Genomic DNA, 17686 nt, shown 5'->3' with positions numbered 1-17686 from the left:
ACCTGAAGTGTACATATGTATACCGACTGTCCTGTAGATTCTAGCTGTTCCAGGGCTCGCTCATATCCTCTACTTCTTGCCTAAGTAATATTTTTTAAAGAACTTTAAAGCATGTTTGCATGTTACACTAACAGTGTGTAGTCAAGGTTGCATTTTAAAAATACTCAGCTTTCACACAATAAATGTTTGGATAGGTCATTTAAGATACTTTTAATACTAGGCTTCAGGGGCTATACCTACTGACAGAAAAAGACATGAAATCTAAATTCTGAAAATAATCTTAGTTTCAGCTGAATAAACAGAACTGAAGCTTTCTGTGGTATCAGTTCTTTTAATTCAACATCAGCAGAACTCTATGGCATGTTTTCTTTTTTCTTAAATTGATTAAGCACCTTTGCCTGCCAAATGAACTATTAAGTTCAGGTCAGGCTTGAACTCCTTACATTGTTAAACCTTCCCTGGAAGATGTAACACAAAGTAGTTTTCATGAACCATAAAATAATACTGTCCTTTACGAGCAATGAGGAGCTGTTTTAGCATAAACCAGAGCTTAAAGTCACTTATCAAAAGGCCCCCTTTGATTTAACTGGTACTTAGAAATAAAAAAAGAAAATATGTATATATAACACATTCCTCTTCTCCCCAACTGCAAACTACAGAAATACTGAATATTGGCTATGACAAGAATAGCAAAGATCTATGTTTTGGCATTGGCACCAGTTTTGTTCTTGCTGTCAGCTCTCCTGTGGGACTTCCCTGGTGGCTCAGACGGTTAAGCGTCTGTCTACAATGTGGGAGACCCGGGTTCAATCCCTGAGTTGGGAAGATCCCCTGGAGAAGGAAACGGTAATCCACTCCAGTACTATTGCCTGGAAAATCCCGTGGACAGAGGAGCCTGGTAGGCTACAGTTCATGGAGTCACAAAGAGTCGGAGACTACTGAGCGACTTCACTTCTGTGGTGAGAGGGTTGCAGGTGATTTAAATTGTTTTTATTGGCATTGGCCAGACTTTCATTTGAACTTTCCATTGGTAAAGAACAATTAAAGGGGTCACAGAATGAGCTCTTAGTAATCTAGACTGCATTATGGACAAGAATCCTACATCCCCCCTTTTTTTTTTGGAAGATCCTATTTCAGAGCCTCCTGCTACACTGAAGATCAGGGTGGGAGATAACCTGTGTATCATCCACAGGAGTTCCTTTCAAATTTGAGTTCAAACTACTCGAACTCATCCCTTCGGTGCTGCCCACTTGCTACAAATCAGGACACTACTGTAAAAGAATAACGTCCATTATGGCAAAGACAAGGGGAAAGTGCAGGGTTTGGACCACTAACAAAGTGGAACACAGTTGCCTGAGTTCTGTAGCAAAGTAAGATTTTTTGGTAGTAAGTTCTAAATCTAATGGAGGAAAAGACTGCTGGATTTTAAGGTCAAGATTTTCGCTGTTGGAACATAATGCTTTTAATAAGTGACATGATCAAATTGCTAAAGTTTTAATAAAAATTAGAATCTGTGAATTGTTACCAAGACAAGGTAAAAAAAAAAATTCCAGTGGTATCTCTGTAAAAGAACACTGAAGGTATGTAACACAATCTGCTTCCACAAGAGAAAGTACTTCTAAACTGGCCGTGCTATGCTCTGTCGCTTCAGTTGTGTCTGACTCTGCAACCCCATGGACTGTAGCCCACTAGGCTCCTCTGTCCACAGGACTCTCCAGGGAAGAATACAGGAGTGGGTTGCCATTTCCTTCTCCAGGGGACCGTCCCCACCCAGGGATCTGCCTCCTGCATTGGCAGGCGGGTTCTTTACCACTAGTGCCACCTGGGCTAAGTAGGCGGAAACGGAGTGCATGCTGTTAAAATATTTGGAGTTACTTAGAGCAGTTTTCCACAGAAGGATAGATGCAGAATATCTCTTATCTCCACTAGAGATACATGTTACTAGTGAAAATCCATTGTTGAAATGTTATCATTTCAACCAAAATGTAAGCAGATCAGAATTTGTGGTCTGTGGAGACAGGTGGGATGGCCATACTCGAGGATGCCTTCATTTCGGTTTATTGTGTAAGTGGATTTGCATTTAACTTTTACAAGTTTGTTATATGTGGGGCTTTTTTTTCTTAAATTCAGAATTTTACAAGTAAATATGTGATAGTAATTGTGTACCATAATATATACAGTGTAACTTCAGAGCTGGCCCAGCATGATTATGTGTACTATTTCAAAATAGGGAAAATTTGCTAGGTGATAGCATAAATGGAGTAACAGCTTTTTCACAGGTTTTCTTGAAGCATACATCACATGATTCCTAGCTTAATTTTTTATGAACACGGGTTATAAGACCTTTGTGTATGATTTTCACATCTTTATGATGTGAAGACCGGTTTTGTCAAACATGCTGTATTTCCAACAGCTATCTCTCAAGTATAGTGTACTCGAATATCACAGTCTCTTTCTAATTGTCCTCAGACTCCTTTAACAACTAATGAGTAATCACCTCATCTTGTTATCCACTTCTTCTCAAAAGACTTATGTTGTAACCAGGTTGTTGACAGGAATTTTGCCTGCAAGTATCTCTGGTAGACAATTAGGAAAAGTGTATCTTTAAAACAATTTAGATTGTCAGTGCAAAGGCAATTTCATATAGACAGCTATCAAAGGTGATCAACCAGACTTTATTATGATATAACAGGAGGGAATTCATAGATAAGCACTTACTTGAATGTCTCATCATTGTATTTAGATGCAGTTTTTCTTTACTTTTGAAAGAACAAACCTTTCACCGCACAATGGCAACTAGTTAATGTCTATGAAGCATTTGTACAGTATTTTTAAATGAAAAAATTCTTAAATTGATGCTTATATGATATAATCTCTAAAAACAGGAAAAATCAAAATAATTTAATGGACTCTCAGGACTTATACTTCAAGTGTCTTCAAATTTGAGCTAAGCAATTAAGTTTTTTAAAGTAAAGTGTTGAAAGTGTTTTTAAGGTACATTTTATAAATATATACAAAATGTAGGTCTATTTGATGCTCTGTTCACTCAGGTGAAATTTATACTACATATCTAATGAGATATGTCATCATCTCCAAAAATTATAACCCCATAGAATTAAAACAAAAAACCCTTTAAAAATTAGTCATTGTATGAAACCAAAAAGGGAAACTTTACAACTTAATGAGAAAGACTTTATTTTAAAAAATGTTTTCATATCTGATTCTAATGTGTATTGACTTATGTATTTCAATAATTACATGAAAAAGCTAAAGCGGGGATTAAAAGTACTCTAGCAAGATAAAGAATAAAAATACCACTTTCCCCCCTAGTTTCTAGTTTGACAGGAGGGGATGCCTAACAGAATCCTGTCTGTAAAAACAGCTCTAGTACTGTGCTTTGAAAAAAATCTGGCTGCATATAATTCTTGATACATTATATGATGCTCTTGCCCTTAAGACTTCTGGCACTTCAGGTAATGGAAAATGATGACCAAATGCTTTAAGATAAAAGTAAGAATGCATCATATCTTCTGAGTTTTCTTTAAGTAGATTGTCATCAAAATCTTTCACTTTAAAGAAAATCTGAAAAAGACCACCATCCTATTGCTCAAAGAACTGCACTCAAATGATTTATAAAATGGACTGGTTCTTTCATAAAGTCACTGAATATAAAACATCCTACTTCTAGCAAGTATGAGTGAATTGCAAGGATATGCTACCCCATTATCTTCTTGTCTTCCAGTCTACTTTGTGTTGAATTTGTCTAATTCAGATTTTGAAAAGTTAATACCACTGTCTCTTTGATTAAATACCAGTTCCTTAGCTGTGTAGTCTTAAAAGGTAATCTGCTTTAAATCCTCAAAATCAGTACCAAAAAATGTATACAGCGTAATCTAATTGCTAACATTTACAAAACTTGCACTTCACCAAATTAAAAAAGAATAAAATAAGACTTTTAAATAGTGCATACAAGGCACAAGAGCTTCTTAGTATATTTACCGAAGCCGAACATTTTGGCATCAACAAACACACCACTTTAGTTTCTCTTAAACTCAGTTTCCAAACAGCATACCGTTTAGTTCATATTGAACTAAATTACCAAAAGTATATGATTTTTGCTTGATGCTTTGCATAATTTAATCTTAATAGGTATTTATGTAGTTTAACTGTCATACTTCTGATGAGAGGACAAAGAATAAAGATATCAATGGAGGATTAATCTATTGGCCCATCAGGAATTCTTAACAAAAAATCATTATGTCTGCTATGTTCAATAGAAGAAATAACCTAAAAAGAGTATCATAAACCAATCTTCATAATTGTTATTACAGAGTTCTACCCATTTTCAGATAATTAAAGATGAAAAATATATTGCTGATGAAATAGAAATGTATTAAATCTGACAAAGATTTTCTAGCCAGTTGAGCTCAAGCTTCAATGATCATACTTCTTTTCCAGCAGGCAAAAAAGGCTAGAATTAAAGTCTAGCAAGAAAAAAAAAAAAAGGATGGTGATCTTCAACTTCAGGCCACTTGAAATTTGTAATGAATTCACAGTTTTTATAGTTCACACAGTCTGAGGCTGGATTCTTATCAGAGGGAGTAAACAAGTCTCATCTGCTACCTCCACACTCTCGTAGGTAACTAATAGGTTTTATGAATAAAGCTTATTATAATGCGATGTGATATCTTTTAATCTCAGTATTTTAACAGTCTCAATTTTCTGAATCAGAAAATCAGAGGATCAATGGGCTTCTTATGTGATACACTGTGCTACCCAAATAGCTGGGTGAAAACTGGCCCATGAATTTATTCCAAGTTTTTATGATAGGCATCCTTGTCCTTGATTCATAAACCATAACTACTTTTAATATTTAAGAATTTGTATTAGTTGAAACAATCTGTATACTGGAGTAAAAATGTGTTATGTTTTAAAAGCAAATGCTGAGAGAACTACTCAATTCACGTTCTGCACACCCAGCCAAAGTGGATGGGAACAGCTGGCTAGAGGTGCCTTCCTGGGGGAAGCCTCTTCTATCCATCGACAGCATTCATTACCTTAGGAGGAAACAGAAAACATCAAACTCTTGTGTTAGCTCTAAAAACACAAACAAAAATTAACCAACTCATTCATTGTTGCAATAACACTTCTCATTCAAAACTAAATGTCTTCTATACTAGAAGGCTCATTAGATGTGTTCTTGAATATAGATAGACCCTTACATGAATTCTTAACCTATAATATATTCACAAGACCAGAGGACCCTATTATAATGCAGGGAATGCAGATGCTGACTCAGTATGTCTAGGGTAAGATCCACAACTCTGCATTTCTGTTAAGCTCCAGGTGCTGTCAATACTTCTGGTTTGGGGCCCCCATCTGAGCTACAGGGCTCTATGTTCTTAGTTTTGAGGCCAATAGGAGTTCAAGAGAGTTGTTAGAGGATTTAGGAAAATAATTTTGAAATTTCATGTGCACAGGAGCACAGCATTTTAAACTTCCTATTGTATAAGAGGGAAGAAAGTTGGGCAGGCTGTTTAATCTATACTTTAGCACTGTTATGGATTTAGGCACATTTTGACTATTTGGAAACTATGCTGAAACAAACATTTTACAAAAAGGCCACAAGTTATTTACTAATATAGTTCAAAAAGGAGAATAGACTACAAAGATAACATTTAGTAATATAGTCAAATATCACATTATCATTCAGTATAAATGTGTACTAAAAGAATTGCAAGTCTGAGGTGTAAAGCAGGAAAAACTTTAAAAACTATTTGGATAATCAGCTACCTTAGGAAAGTTCTTTTTTTTTTTTTTTAAAGACACATTTTACTGGCACTGGTATGCCAACAGAATGAAAAACTACATCAAAAAATCATTTGTTTTCTTTTACATCAATACAGCTGATTCATATTGCAATTGGGTTTTGTGACCATTACTGTTATATATCCAAATGTAATAAAATCAAGTTTCTGTAAGATTTTAAATTTCAGTGATGCTATTTTATCACCCAATTACCAATTATTTAGAAACCACTATGTCTCTGGTCCTGCAAAGAGTTGAGAATAATGATGAACAAACCCAACACTGATCTTGTCAAAATACTTGGAAATCTACCTGATTTATACACAAAGTGACATTACTATGTTAAAGCTCATAAAATATTTAACCAGATGACCTCACAATCAATGGTGATTATAGCTACTTCAACATACTGAAAAAAAGAATCCCATGAAACTTTGTCTGCTTTACAGAACTATGTTCTGTAAAATACTTTGTGGTATTAGTTAATGATTCATTGTATAATCATAGTTACATTTTAAGAATTATTTCCAGAAATTACACTGTCTCTTTGCTAATTAACCCAACTAAGAATGTTAAAATTTCACTATCCTATATAGTTACAGGATTCCCCATTGGTCAGTGGATAAAGAATCCACCTGCAATGCAGCAGACACAGGAGACAAGGGTTCGATCCCTGGGTTGGGAAGATCCCCTTGAGAAGGAAATGGCAACCCAGTCCAGTATTCTTGCCTGGGAAATTTCATGGACAGAGGAGCCTAGCGGGCTACAGTCCACAGGATTGCAAACAGTCAGACACAACCGAGCACATGACACTAACCACAGTTACAATCAATCAGATCTACAACACCATCATGCAGAGTCACCCCAAACCAAAAACGCTGGCCAACTGGCACACAGAATTGCATTCATCAAAACCAAAACCGAACAAGGTGAAAACCAGATATCTATGAAGTACTTTGACACAAATGACTTTGTTTAAGGTGTTACTCTCTTGCTAAGTCGCGTCAGTCATGTTCGACTCTGTGCGACCCCAGAGACGGCAGCCCACCAGGCACCCCCGTCCCTGGGATTCTCCAGGCAAGAACACTGAACCGGGTTGCCATTTCCTTCTCTAGGAGATCTCCCTGACCCAGGGACTGAACTCACATCTCCTGTGTCTCCTGCATTGCAGGCAGATTCTTCATCCACTGAGCCACTGGGAAAGCCCATTGTTTATTGTAGCAGTACATATAGTTGTTTATTTTGTTAAGATATTTATGGCTTGGTTCCAAAGAGGACATTTTTGGAGCTTTGTATTAACTGCAGGCTCATAAATAGATTTTGCTTTAAGGAAACTGATTTGGAATTACAGGTTTAAAAAAATTATAGGTTAAAGAAAATGACTTGGAACACTGATTATTTTAAGGGCGACACATGCTCTGGGGTCCTACTATGACTAAAAATAAGGATGGGAGAGATCTGCACTAACAAGCTATAATTGTCTTATATTTTTAGACCCAGTGAGATCCAGCTAATGGGTGGTCATGGATAAGACCTGAAGGAAAGGACAAAACAAAAAACTGCAAGATTATCATTTTAAAGTTCAACATTTTAGGATCAATTCTTGCTATAAAAATGAATTCTGTTCATCAACTTATATTTTATTAAGTTAACCAAATAACTAGCTAATATTGAAGCTAGATCTATATTTAAAGGTTTCTTGTATGACTGATACAATCCCAAGGGTCTGCTAAGACATCTTCTATTTGAGTTCCTCAAAAATAAATGTTTATGGAAACTATTTGCCCAAAGAGGGCTAGTAAGTGATTAAAAATATAAAACATAACAATAAAGGAAGAACTTTCCTTACTTTCATGAAGTATGAGTACATTTTGTTAGAAGAGTTAAGTCTCATTCTCCATGGTCAGTGCAGGATTGCTCATACCTTTAAAGAGAAAACATACGTTAGCAATTTTTGTGGGTGCTGCTTTTGAATAAAAAGGCAGAGACCTGTTTATTCATCCATGAATCCCACCAATGTATTGCCAAAGTTATCCTGTACATATTATGAGTGTTTACAAGATGGTTATATAGAAAAAACACACACATACACACAGTACAGTCAGCCACAACCAGCACTCCCAAAATAGCACTTTTAAAAAGTGTATATATAGTTACATATATACACCGGAGGAAGTAGGAGGTGTGAATAAGATAATGTAAAATATGCTAAACCTCGCACTTGCACACTACCCTAATCACTGTTTTCTAATTCTTCATTCTTGTCAAACTAATCTTTGAGCCCTTTCTCATCTCACCATTCTCACATTTCTCTTCTTTCTTTTACACCGTCCTTTAAACCATTTCTAAATTCATCTATCAAAGTAACAGAAAATTAATCTACCATGTCCCCAGATTAACAGCACATAGAAACCAGAAAATCACCTCTATGCTAATGTAGAACTATAAGGTGAAATATGAATCTGTTCTGAAAGAGAGTTCTCTGTTCTGAAGAGAGTTCTTCCCTCCAAGTATACATCATTTCTTTGCCTCTAAGGAAACTGAGGGATTCAAAGGGCAAATAGGAGACATCAATTTTGTTTGGATAAATATGTAATCCCTCCCATATACTGAAAAATGGAATGGCATGTTTGAAGATGGAGAGACAGACCAAATTATGAATATTCAAATGATGGGCCTCTTCAGAGGGAATGTACATTCCTTAAGAACAAGACTAATTTTAATTTATGTGTATTTTTTCATACCATTCAATATGTCAGCATGTGGCATGTCTACTTAAATTTTTCAACTTCACCTCTTTCTTTTAAACTCTTTAGCTCCCAAATTAAACATCATTTTTTTTCTTTTTTTATTTGTATTTGATTAAATATCATATTTTTAAGGCCTGACGATATCAGATGTTTTCAACATTCCTGCAGGATAATGTTAAATGTGTTGTTTTAGTTTTATAGAGAAAGATAGAGAACTCTTTGTTCAAGGCTAACACAATATTGTAGAGCATTTGTCCTCCAAAAATTGTATTTTGTTCTATACATCTCAATATTGTAAAATTATAATCTTTGATAATTAAAAAAAAATAGACCTTAGTGCCTTAATTGTGGATACATGGTTTTACACTTGGAAAACCACAAATACATACACACCCCTGCATATATCATCACATGTCTTGTTTGATACTTAACAACCCTGAGAATTAATTAGTATTTTAAAGACGAAGATGCTAACTCTAAAGGAGGTTAAGTAACTTAACAAATGCCCCACATTGATAAGATGCCCAAATTGGGATTTGCTATCAGCTCTGTCTGTCTTCAAAGATTTGCTTGTTCTTTGCCAATAAACCATATTGACCCAAGTAATCAAAAGATTAAAATCAACAATAACCAGAGAACTGTGAGTGGGATATGAAGAAATAACAGGTAGCTAAAAGTTATGGCAATTCTGTAATGTCTTACTTCAATATATATATTCAATATATCCAATATTTTGAAACTGGATAGAAACTTTCAAGTAAAAACCACATTAATTTGAGATCCCTTTTAACAGATACTTTTCAACCTTCTGCCTGCACTTACTGTACTCTTCCCCATTTCAAAATAAATTATATTTTGAGTTTATCATTTTATTTAATACATGGTAGTAAAGATTTGGTTCTCTAAACCAGAAAAAAAGTAAGGTAAATCTATCTTTCACAAAATGGTTTTCTACAGCTTCCAGACATTAATCAAAGCTTTTCACAAATGGTTCTTTGAAAATAATTCTATATTTACAATGGTCGTCTGACTCCAAAACAAGACATATTCTATAAGTAATAAGAATGAAAAATGTTCACTACTTTCACCTTTTAAAACTAAAATATTTCAAAACAGCCACACAGCATACCCTTACCAGCTTTGCCTTTCCCTAGGCTTGTGCTGTTCTCCGTCCAAGATTGAGAATCAGTAAGAAGGTGGCTCTGGGACTCTCTCAGTGGCTTTGCAGGAAACTGATGGTTTTCGGGACTGAAGAATAATTATCATTATGATCATCAGGTTAACTCTCGATCATATTTCTTAAAGGAAGTATTTCTTAAAGGAAGGAACTCAAACCACTCATAGTGCAAGACAATTGTAGGAGTTACCGAGAGAACTTCGAGAAAGCAGGAACAAGGCATTAAGTCATACTGACTCGCAATGAAAAAAGTGTTCTTGCCTCAGCTCTCTTCTTTCCTCTGATTACAATATGATGACAATCCTTGACTTTGGCAAATCTCCATCATTAATACACAGAATAAGCCTCGGCCTCCAATTTTAGCAGGTAAAGGAATGTAATTAGAACTTACCAGTATTTTATTATTGATTTTAAGTTATATTCGATGCCAAATTATACTAGTTTCTCACTGATGACAGTGATATAAAGTTTGGTTTAAAATAAATAACATTTCATTTAGATTTTAAAACATTATTGGCACAGAAACTATTAGTATGTTTTTTACAACACACCAAAATAGTAATTATAATAATATTAAAATGAAAAAAACTACTTAAAAATTTTTCCAAGAGTAATTTCACATATTTTAGTCGACTATATTTTTTAAAGGATGTGCCTTTTCCCCTTAATAATTACCTCATATCTAAAATTTGAGATCATTTCAATTTCGTGCTGCTCTAATAAATCCCTTATTAAAATTCTGGAGGAAAACTTGAAAAAAGAAAATTGTGTCTCCTATTCATATGAAAAATTTCTTTTACACTAATTCTTATTTGTTCTCAGGAAGGGGACCATAGACCAGGTATAGAAAAGTAGCTAAGGCCTACTTTAGGGACTCCTTGGAGAGTCATTACTGCAACAGGACTCTTAACAAACAGCAAGGATGTATTCATCCAACCATACTCATTGAAGTACCTAGTATATCAATGAGTAAAGTCTTTGATCTAATTGAGGAAGGAGAAGAATAAATATATAATAAATCAGGTGAGATTAAGAGCTCTGACAACAGTAAAAGGCAATATAAAGGGAACAGAGGGGCAGGCTGCTACGATACGAAGAGTTTTCAAAGACGACCTCTCCTGTACGGTTACACCTGAGCAGAAAGTGAACTGAAGACACAGACCATTCAGATACCTGGAGGAGGAACTTTTAGGAAGACGAACTGACAAGTGCAAGGCCACTAAATAAGCAACATGCTTGGTATATTTGAGGAACAGCAAGATCTGTGTGTCTGAGGACTGTGAGCGACGGCAAAGAGGTAAGGCATTACACTGAGAGGTGTCAGGGGCTGGATTAGTAGGACAAGGGAAGGACATTCACTAGCTTCTATTCTGAGCAGAAGAGTGACACAATCTGATTGACACTTTAAAAGGCTCACTCTCTCTTTTTAACAGAGAATAGGGTGGAGGAGGGCAAACATGGAGCCAGAAGCTACGTGAGAAGTGACGGATGGACCAGGACAGCAGGCCTGGAGGTGGCGAGAAAGTATCCAGGTTATGGGTGTATTCGGAGGGGATGTCTGACAAGATCTGCAATGTACAGAGTGTACAGGGTCCCCAGAGAGAGGAATCTAGGTGACTCCCAAGTTTCTGGGCTGAGCATCTGGGAGAATGGAAGTCACTACTCATGAATATGAGAGAACGAAGCAGAATCAGGTTCAGGCTGGGGTGAGGGGATAGGTGGCTTGGAATCGAGTTCTACTTTGCACCTGTTCAGCTGGCAATGACTTTTATGTGGGCACATTATGTAGACAATGACATATACAACTCCGGAGTACACAAGGGGAGACACGAACTAGGCATAGGAAATGTATATGGGCCAATCAGGGGAAATTACAGAATTCTGTAGAAGAGACTTAAGCTGTCAAAAGCCAATCTCAACATTTAAAGGAAAGAGAAGGTCAGAGAGGTTACCTGACCTTGTCAAGACCACCTCGATGGGTAATAGTGCAAGAACTAGGATTTCTCCCCCTGCCCACTTGGTAGGAGGAGGACTGTATCTAAACCCCAATTAGTCTTAACTACCAAAACCACTTAACATAGTAAAAGAAAAATAGCCTTCAGCTCTGTGAAATTTTCAAGCCCAAACTCACAGGGCAGGGCCAAGTAGGACTATGGTGCCTTTGAAAGTCCCATGTGACACACACGTTAACTGGCAGGCACATAACTCACTCTAGGGATGGGCTGGTAAACAGATTTCATCTCGTGACAGTTTCAGGTGATTTTGTAATGGCTGCCGGGATCACTGCCTTAGAAAGGATTCTGGGGTGACATCAGGTTCCACGGGAGAAAGTGTTATAAGCAGTAAGAAACTGCTTGGGAGGAGGGTGCTGGGAACACAGCATTCCAGTAATGAGGAAAAGCTTATGATGTGATAGTTATGTTTCTGCTACTGGCTTTCATTTACATATTAGCGGTATTGTCATATTAAAAAAAATCTGTCTTAAACATTTAAAAAAGTAAGTGGTCCTACTTAAAACTTCATATAGAACATTTTTTTTTAAAGAGCATTTTGAAATGTTTAGATCGTTTTATCTTTTGCCAGTCAGAATCCAATTTCAGGCTTTCCTCAAATGCTTGATAGATTGGAACCAAAAGAGACTTAAAACAGTGGCCCAAAGTCCAAAAAATAAATTTCCTAGACTCCTTCCTTTCTCTCTCCACAGAAATGGCTCAGATCAAGCTTAGAGGTCTTTAAAGAGGACCAAGAATATGGCGCCCACTGCTAATGGGGCTGTCAATCCGATGTCTGGGATTCCATTCATCTCCAAGGGCCTGGTCCAGGCAGGGAAGGTCTTTTGATTGCCAAGAGGAAAGGCCCAGCAGGTCAGAGGCAAAGTAACCCTGTCAGCTCACATGATCACAAGTGGGACTAATTTGGACTTACACTGTGCTTTTTTTTTAAAGCAACACATTAAAAAAAAATCATAATATATTTCAGTCAACTTACAGAGAATTAACACCTGTTTACTGACTACCCAGATTAATCACAGAATTTTATAATTATGACTGAAGCTCCCTACATACTCCAACCTCAGTCATACTTTCCTCAACCTGGAAACCAGTGTAGTAAATGATCCTAAGTTCTTAACATTTTTTTCCTTAAGCAAAGGACACCATAGGATAAACTATATTATTTGAAAGTAAAATATAAAAAAAAAATATGGGCTTACTTTTTAGATGATGAATTCAATCCTGCAGGAGTAGATGGTTGTTCAGGATCCTGGTTAACAAGGCAAGTTGGAAAGGAGCAGCCATCACCTAGACTATAATTAAAATAAAAAGTTACAATTGTGTGGTAAAAGAAAGATGATCTCTGTGAGCAGGACACAGTTCCATTATGGACAAAACATGTATCTCAGACACTGGCTTCAGTACAGTATGTTTATGGAGATGGGAGTCAACTGATTTCCACTTTGATATAATAGTGGATCATAAAATAATACCTTAAAAAATAAGAGTTCTTATGCAGAAGGACAGAGTTCCTCTGTTGGATTACTTTCACTAGTCTAAACCCTGAAAAATTTCACAACAAAATACCTTGAAAAAATGGGTAGCAACCAGTACCTCTTCTCATCACCAAAAACCTGGAGCATATTTTTACCGAAACCCAAGCTGAATCCATTCTTATCTGTTCCGTGTCGAAATACTGGGCTTCTAAATGCCTCTAGGAAAGATGGCAGAGCAACCACATAAGGAAAGAGCATGTCAACTAGCAAGCGCTAAAGTTAGAAAGGAGCGGATTAAATGAAGAAACTGAAAACCCATGGCTAGCCTCCTGTGACCCTTTATATGTCTGTCAACAGCCCCACAGATGAAGACTGTCTATTCTTTTAAAACAAACTTAAAATATGACTCGCTCTATTGTAGTTTTTAAGTAACCCTTTTCTTTCTGCAGCAGCACGTGTATTGTAAAAAATGAGAAAATACAAACAAGCAAATAATTTAAAACTCTACGTCTACTAGATGGCTGAATGGACAGAGAGATAAGATAGATATAAATATGTATTTTTTAAATCAAAATGAGACTAAAGATACATTCTATAACTTTTTTCAACTAATAAATTCCATTTCCAATTTCATTAGAATTTTATGTCATCCAATCATAAATTTTCTTCTAGCTAATCAAAAAGGTACTTTAAAACTCTCTGTCTAAATCAGGATGAAATGCAGGGTCACACATCATGGCTGGTTATGCCCACGAGGTTCAGAGAGGCTGCGTGACTTTGCTCAATATCACACAAAAAGTAAACGACACGAGTGGAATTTGAACAAGGTCATCAAAGTTCTGTCCTTTATGCTACATTTTTGTCTTAAATAATGCTGAGGTGCAAAACCTAAAATGTTAGTTTTGGGATCTTCTATGTGAATAAACATAGAAGTATAATGATTTCTGTCCATAATTTGAGAAAGGAAAAATCTAACTAGCAGAGTCAAGGTAATCTGCAAAATGTGGTGATTTGCAAGATTCTTAACATTCATTACCCTAGTTTATAGCTTTTTATAAAACTTTTTAATAATTAGGACCGTATTGTCCACATGAAATCTTTTCAGTGTTCCAAGTAAAATCTACAAGTTTCTAAAATTGAAAGCTTAGTAGAAACACTTACATTTGAAAAATAATTTAATTGCTCTACAATTTGAATTGCTCTATAATTTGAAATATGATAGTTCATTTAGAAATTACTTTATTATACCAATATTTTCACTCTGCTAGTACTTTAGGTGATTAGATTTCACCTCAATATTAAAAATAAACATTCACAATTATATACAATTAATTTTCATTATTTTAATAACAGAATCTCATAACTTGAGTATCCTTTGCGATCAAAAGAAATGATAAGTCCTGGTTGCATTCTGAAACTCCTATTCTTAGTCTAGAAGACTCCATTTAGCTTAGTCTCAGCTTACTTCTCAAACTTCATAGTATATTTTTTTGTTCTTTACCTTTCTATGAATAGTTTCTCAAACAGGAATAGTTTCTCAAACATATGTAGCTCTTTTTTAAAAAAAAAAAAGAGATGAAATACAGAGAACATAAAATCGGTCACTTTGAGGTGAACATTTCAGTGGCATTTAGTAATTTATATTTTTTTGCAACCGATACCTATACCAAATTCCAAAATATTTTAATCACCTCAAAAGAAACCCTATACTAATTAAAGCAGTCATTCTTTACTCCATCTTCTTCACACCCTTTGGAAATCATCAAAATGCTTCTTTCTCCATGGATATTTCCTATAAATGGAATCATACGGCATGTAACCTTCTCTATTTGACTTCCTTTATTTAGGACATTTCTGACGTTCATACAGGTTGTAGCACTGCTTTGCTGTATCCCATCTCTGCAGGGCTTTTGAACATACTGTTTTCTCTGCCTGAGATGTTCTGGCCCTTTCCACGACTTCTTAAATACTTTCTGTTTTCATGAACTCTTTCCTGACCATTCCTTCTAGATAGGTTCCCTACTACCATCCCCAGCCCTTGATTCATAACTCAACATCCTGGTTGTTTCTTTCAAAACACTTTGTAATTAGGTTTATGTTTGGTTATTGATTTTCTGTGTTGCTCACCACTGTATATATACACAATGCTTTGCACACAATGGACAGTTTAAAAATACATTGAATGAGTGAATCTGTATTTCTCCCATCAGACAATGTGGGAAGTAAGAGTGGTTTTTAGAACTTCAGGACAGGTTAGCATTTAACCATATGGCAACTTCTGATGAATATTTAGTTTTGTATTGAAAGTTCTGTTAACTACAATAATTATATACTCACCTAATGTAGATTTATTTTTGCTGACTAGCCAACAATGATAGCCAAACAGAGAAGACAAGCTGACAGAAAACATAGCTGCAGCAAAGAATAAAAACATAATATGGAACTTGGCTTGAGTATCAGGTAGGCCATTCTATAAAGAAAGGGAGAAAATAAAACGTTTTGTCAAAGGAATGAGTATTCCCCTAATTTGATAAATTGTTTTTTTGTTTGTTTAAAATTTTTCTTAAATTTAGATATGGAGAAAGATATACAGCTTTATGTTAAAACTTCAAGGGAAAAATACATCTTTAAACTCAAATCAATGCTTACTATAACATGAATATACATATATATATGGAAAAGATATTAAAATTTTGGATATTTATTTTATATAATCAAATTCATAGAAAAATTATAATATGTGTGTAAACTATACAAGTAGGAAGCAAGATAAAACGAGCTATAACATTTTTATAATTTATAAAATTTGTTTTTAATTTACTTTCTAAAAATGTTTTGTTAACATACTCTAGATTTACAAATGTTTAAACGTTATTTTATTATAATGCCAGAAAATGAAGGCTAAGCGGCATGACTTAGCTGGTCTTCTCACTAATGTTTTACATCACTGCAAACAACAGCATCAACTACAAACACATACAACACACTGACAATAATGCTTCAAGCTACTTTAGACAATGTCAGCACAGAGAAGTTCAACACCAGCGCATAACACCTGTCTAAAATAAAGCTTAACAATACTCATGGGATGAAAAAGACCATCAAAGCACAACCAGACTGACTCTCCTCGTCTATGCGTCTAAGGAGACCTGGACTCTAGAATGTGGGCTCAGGGACACTCAGTGAAGCACCAGAGATGCTAGGATGTTTCTCCTTCTGATATTCGCTTTCAATATCCTGTGGTTATCCGTCAGATTGAGCCAGGTCACAAGACCTCACTGATACCTTTGGACAGTAGTGTTCTCACTGTGAAAGCCAGTCAATCCTTTACAAATGTATTTGTGGTTTGGAAATAAAACCATCCACAAGAATGAGGAACTGTGGGCCGTCTGCTCTCGGACATTCATGAGAGATCATTCTTCCAGATGGACACTGCAAGTACCCTCGAACACTAGGACATGCTCGTTTACCTGGGTATTTCTAGTGCTTAGCAATGTAACTGACACATACTAGGCATCAATAAATCTTTAGCCTTGAATGTGGTTCAAATCTCACATCAATGATCTAATAATTCATAAAGTCTTCCCATAATAAATGATAATTTAATGAATGTAATAAGGCAACTCTGGCAGGGATAACTGCTTTTTATATTATATGGTATTCGTGAGGACTATCTTGTGGAACTTAAAATACATAGTGTGTGTGTGTTAGTCACTCAGTCGTGTCTGACTCCTTGCGACCCCACGGACTGTAGCCCCTCTAGGCTTCTCTGTCCGTGGAATTCTCCAGGCAAGAATACTGGAGTGGGTTCCCATTTCCTTCTCCAAAATACATAGTACTAATTCTGTTTTGCTTACATTTAAAATATACAGTGCAGAAAACAAATGAGTTGCCTAAAGCATACACTTAATATCAATTCAGGACTTGACTGATATTCCAGTTCAATAATCTTTTTATACATAAAGAAGAACTTCTATTTTAAATACTAAGAAAAAAAATCTTATATAGTCACTTCTCGTTATTCGCAGTGGTGACAGTCTTTAAAGTTGCCATGAACACTGAAATTTGATTCCCGAACCATTGCTCCTGGGAAGATACAGGCTTCTGGTTCACAACATTTTTGTCAAATGATCAATGACTTTGTTCCTTGTGTTTCTCCTTATAAAACCTAATTGATACCTTATTTAATCTACATTAAATAAGAGAACTCACAGCCAACAGTACCGTAAGTCATGTCTGAAGGAAGCTTATCTATATACATGTACTTCCTCCAAGAGGCACATCACAGTCTCTTCTTTTGCTCAGAAAATTCACAGTCTCTTCTTTTGCTCAGAAAATTAGACAGCACTTCAGCACTAAGCTTGAAGACCTTTTAAACAATGAAATCACCAACAAAAAAAAAGCACAAAAATGAAAAAGACACAGCACTAAATAGACTTAAAAGCACACTCATTTACAGTATGA

The 17686-nt window shown here is 35.6% G+C and overlaps 1 protein-coding gene across 1 annotated transcript in view; it reads right to left on the bottom strand.

Moving 5' to 3' along the window:
- Positions 1-2708: 2708 nt before the first annotated feature.
- Positions 2709-17686, bottom strand: part of ZDHHC2 (zinc finger DHHC-type palmitoyltransferase 2) — a 66890-nt gene continuing 51912 nt past the window's right edge. The window contains exons 8-13 of the mRNA XM_068970158.1: positions 15560-15692; positions 13314-13440; positions 12947-13039; positions 9694-9806; positions 7658-7732; positions 2709-5057 (exon numbers count right to left, since the gene is read on the bottom strand). Of these exons, the coding sequence (XP_068826259.1) occupies positions 7692-7732; positions 9694-9806; positions 12947-13039; positions 13314-13440; positions 15560-15692 (507 nt within the window). The 3' untranslated portion in view covers positions 2709-5057; positions 7658-7691. The remainder of the gene's footprint in view (positions 5058-7657; positions 7733-9693; positions 9807-12946; positions 13040-13313; positions 13441-15559; positions 15693-17686) is intronic.

This window comes from Capricornis sumatraensis, chromosome 4 (genome assembly GCF_032405125.1).
Source record: "Capricornis sumatraensis isolate serow.1 chromosome 4, serow.2, whole genome shotgun sequence".
Lineage (NCBI taxonomy): Eukaryota > Metazoa > Chordata > Mammalia > Artiodactyla > Bovidae > Capricornis > Capricornis sumatraensis.
Note: the sequence above shows the minus strand (reverse complement) of the source record. Positions and strands in the feature narration are given on the sequence as shown.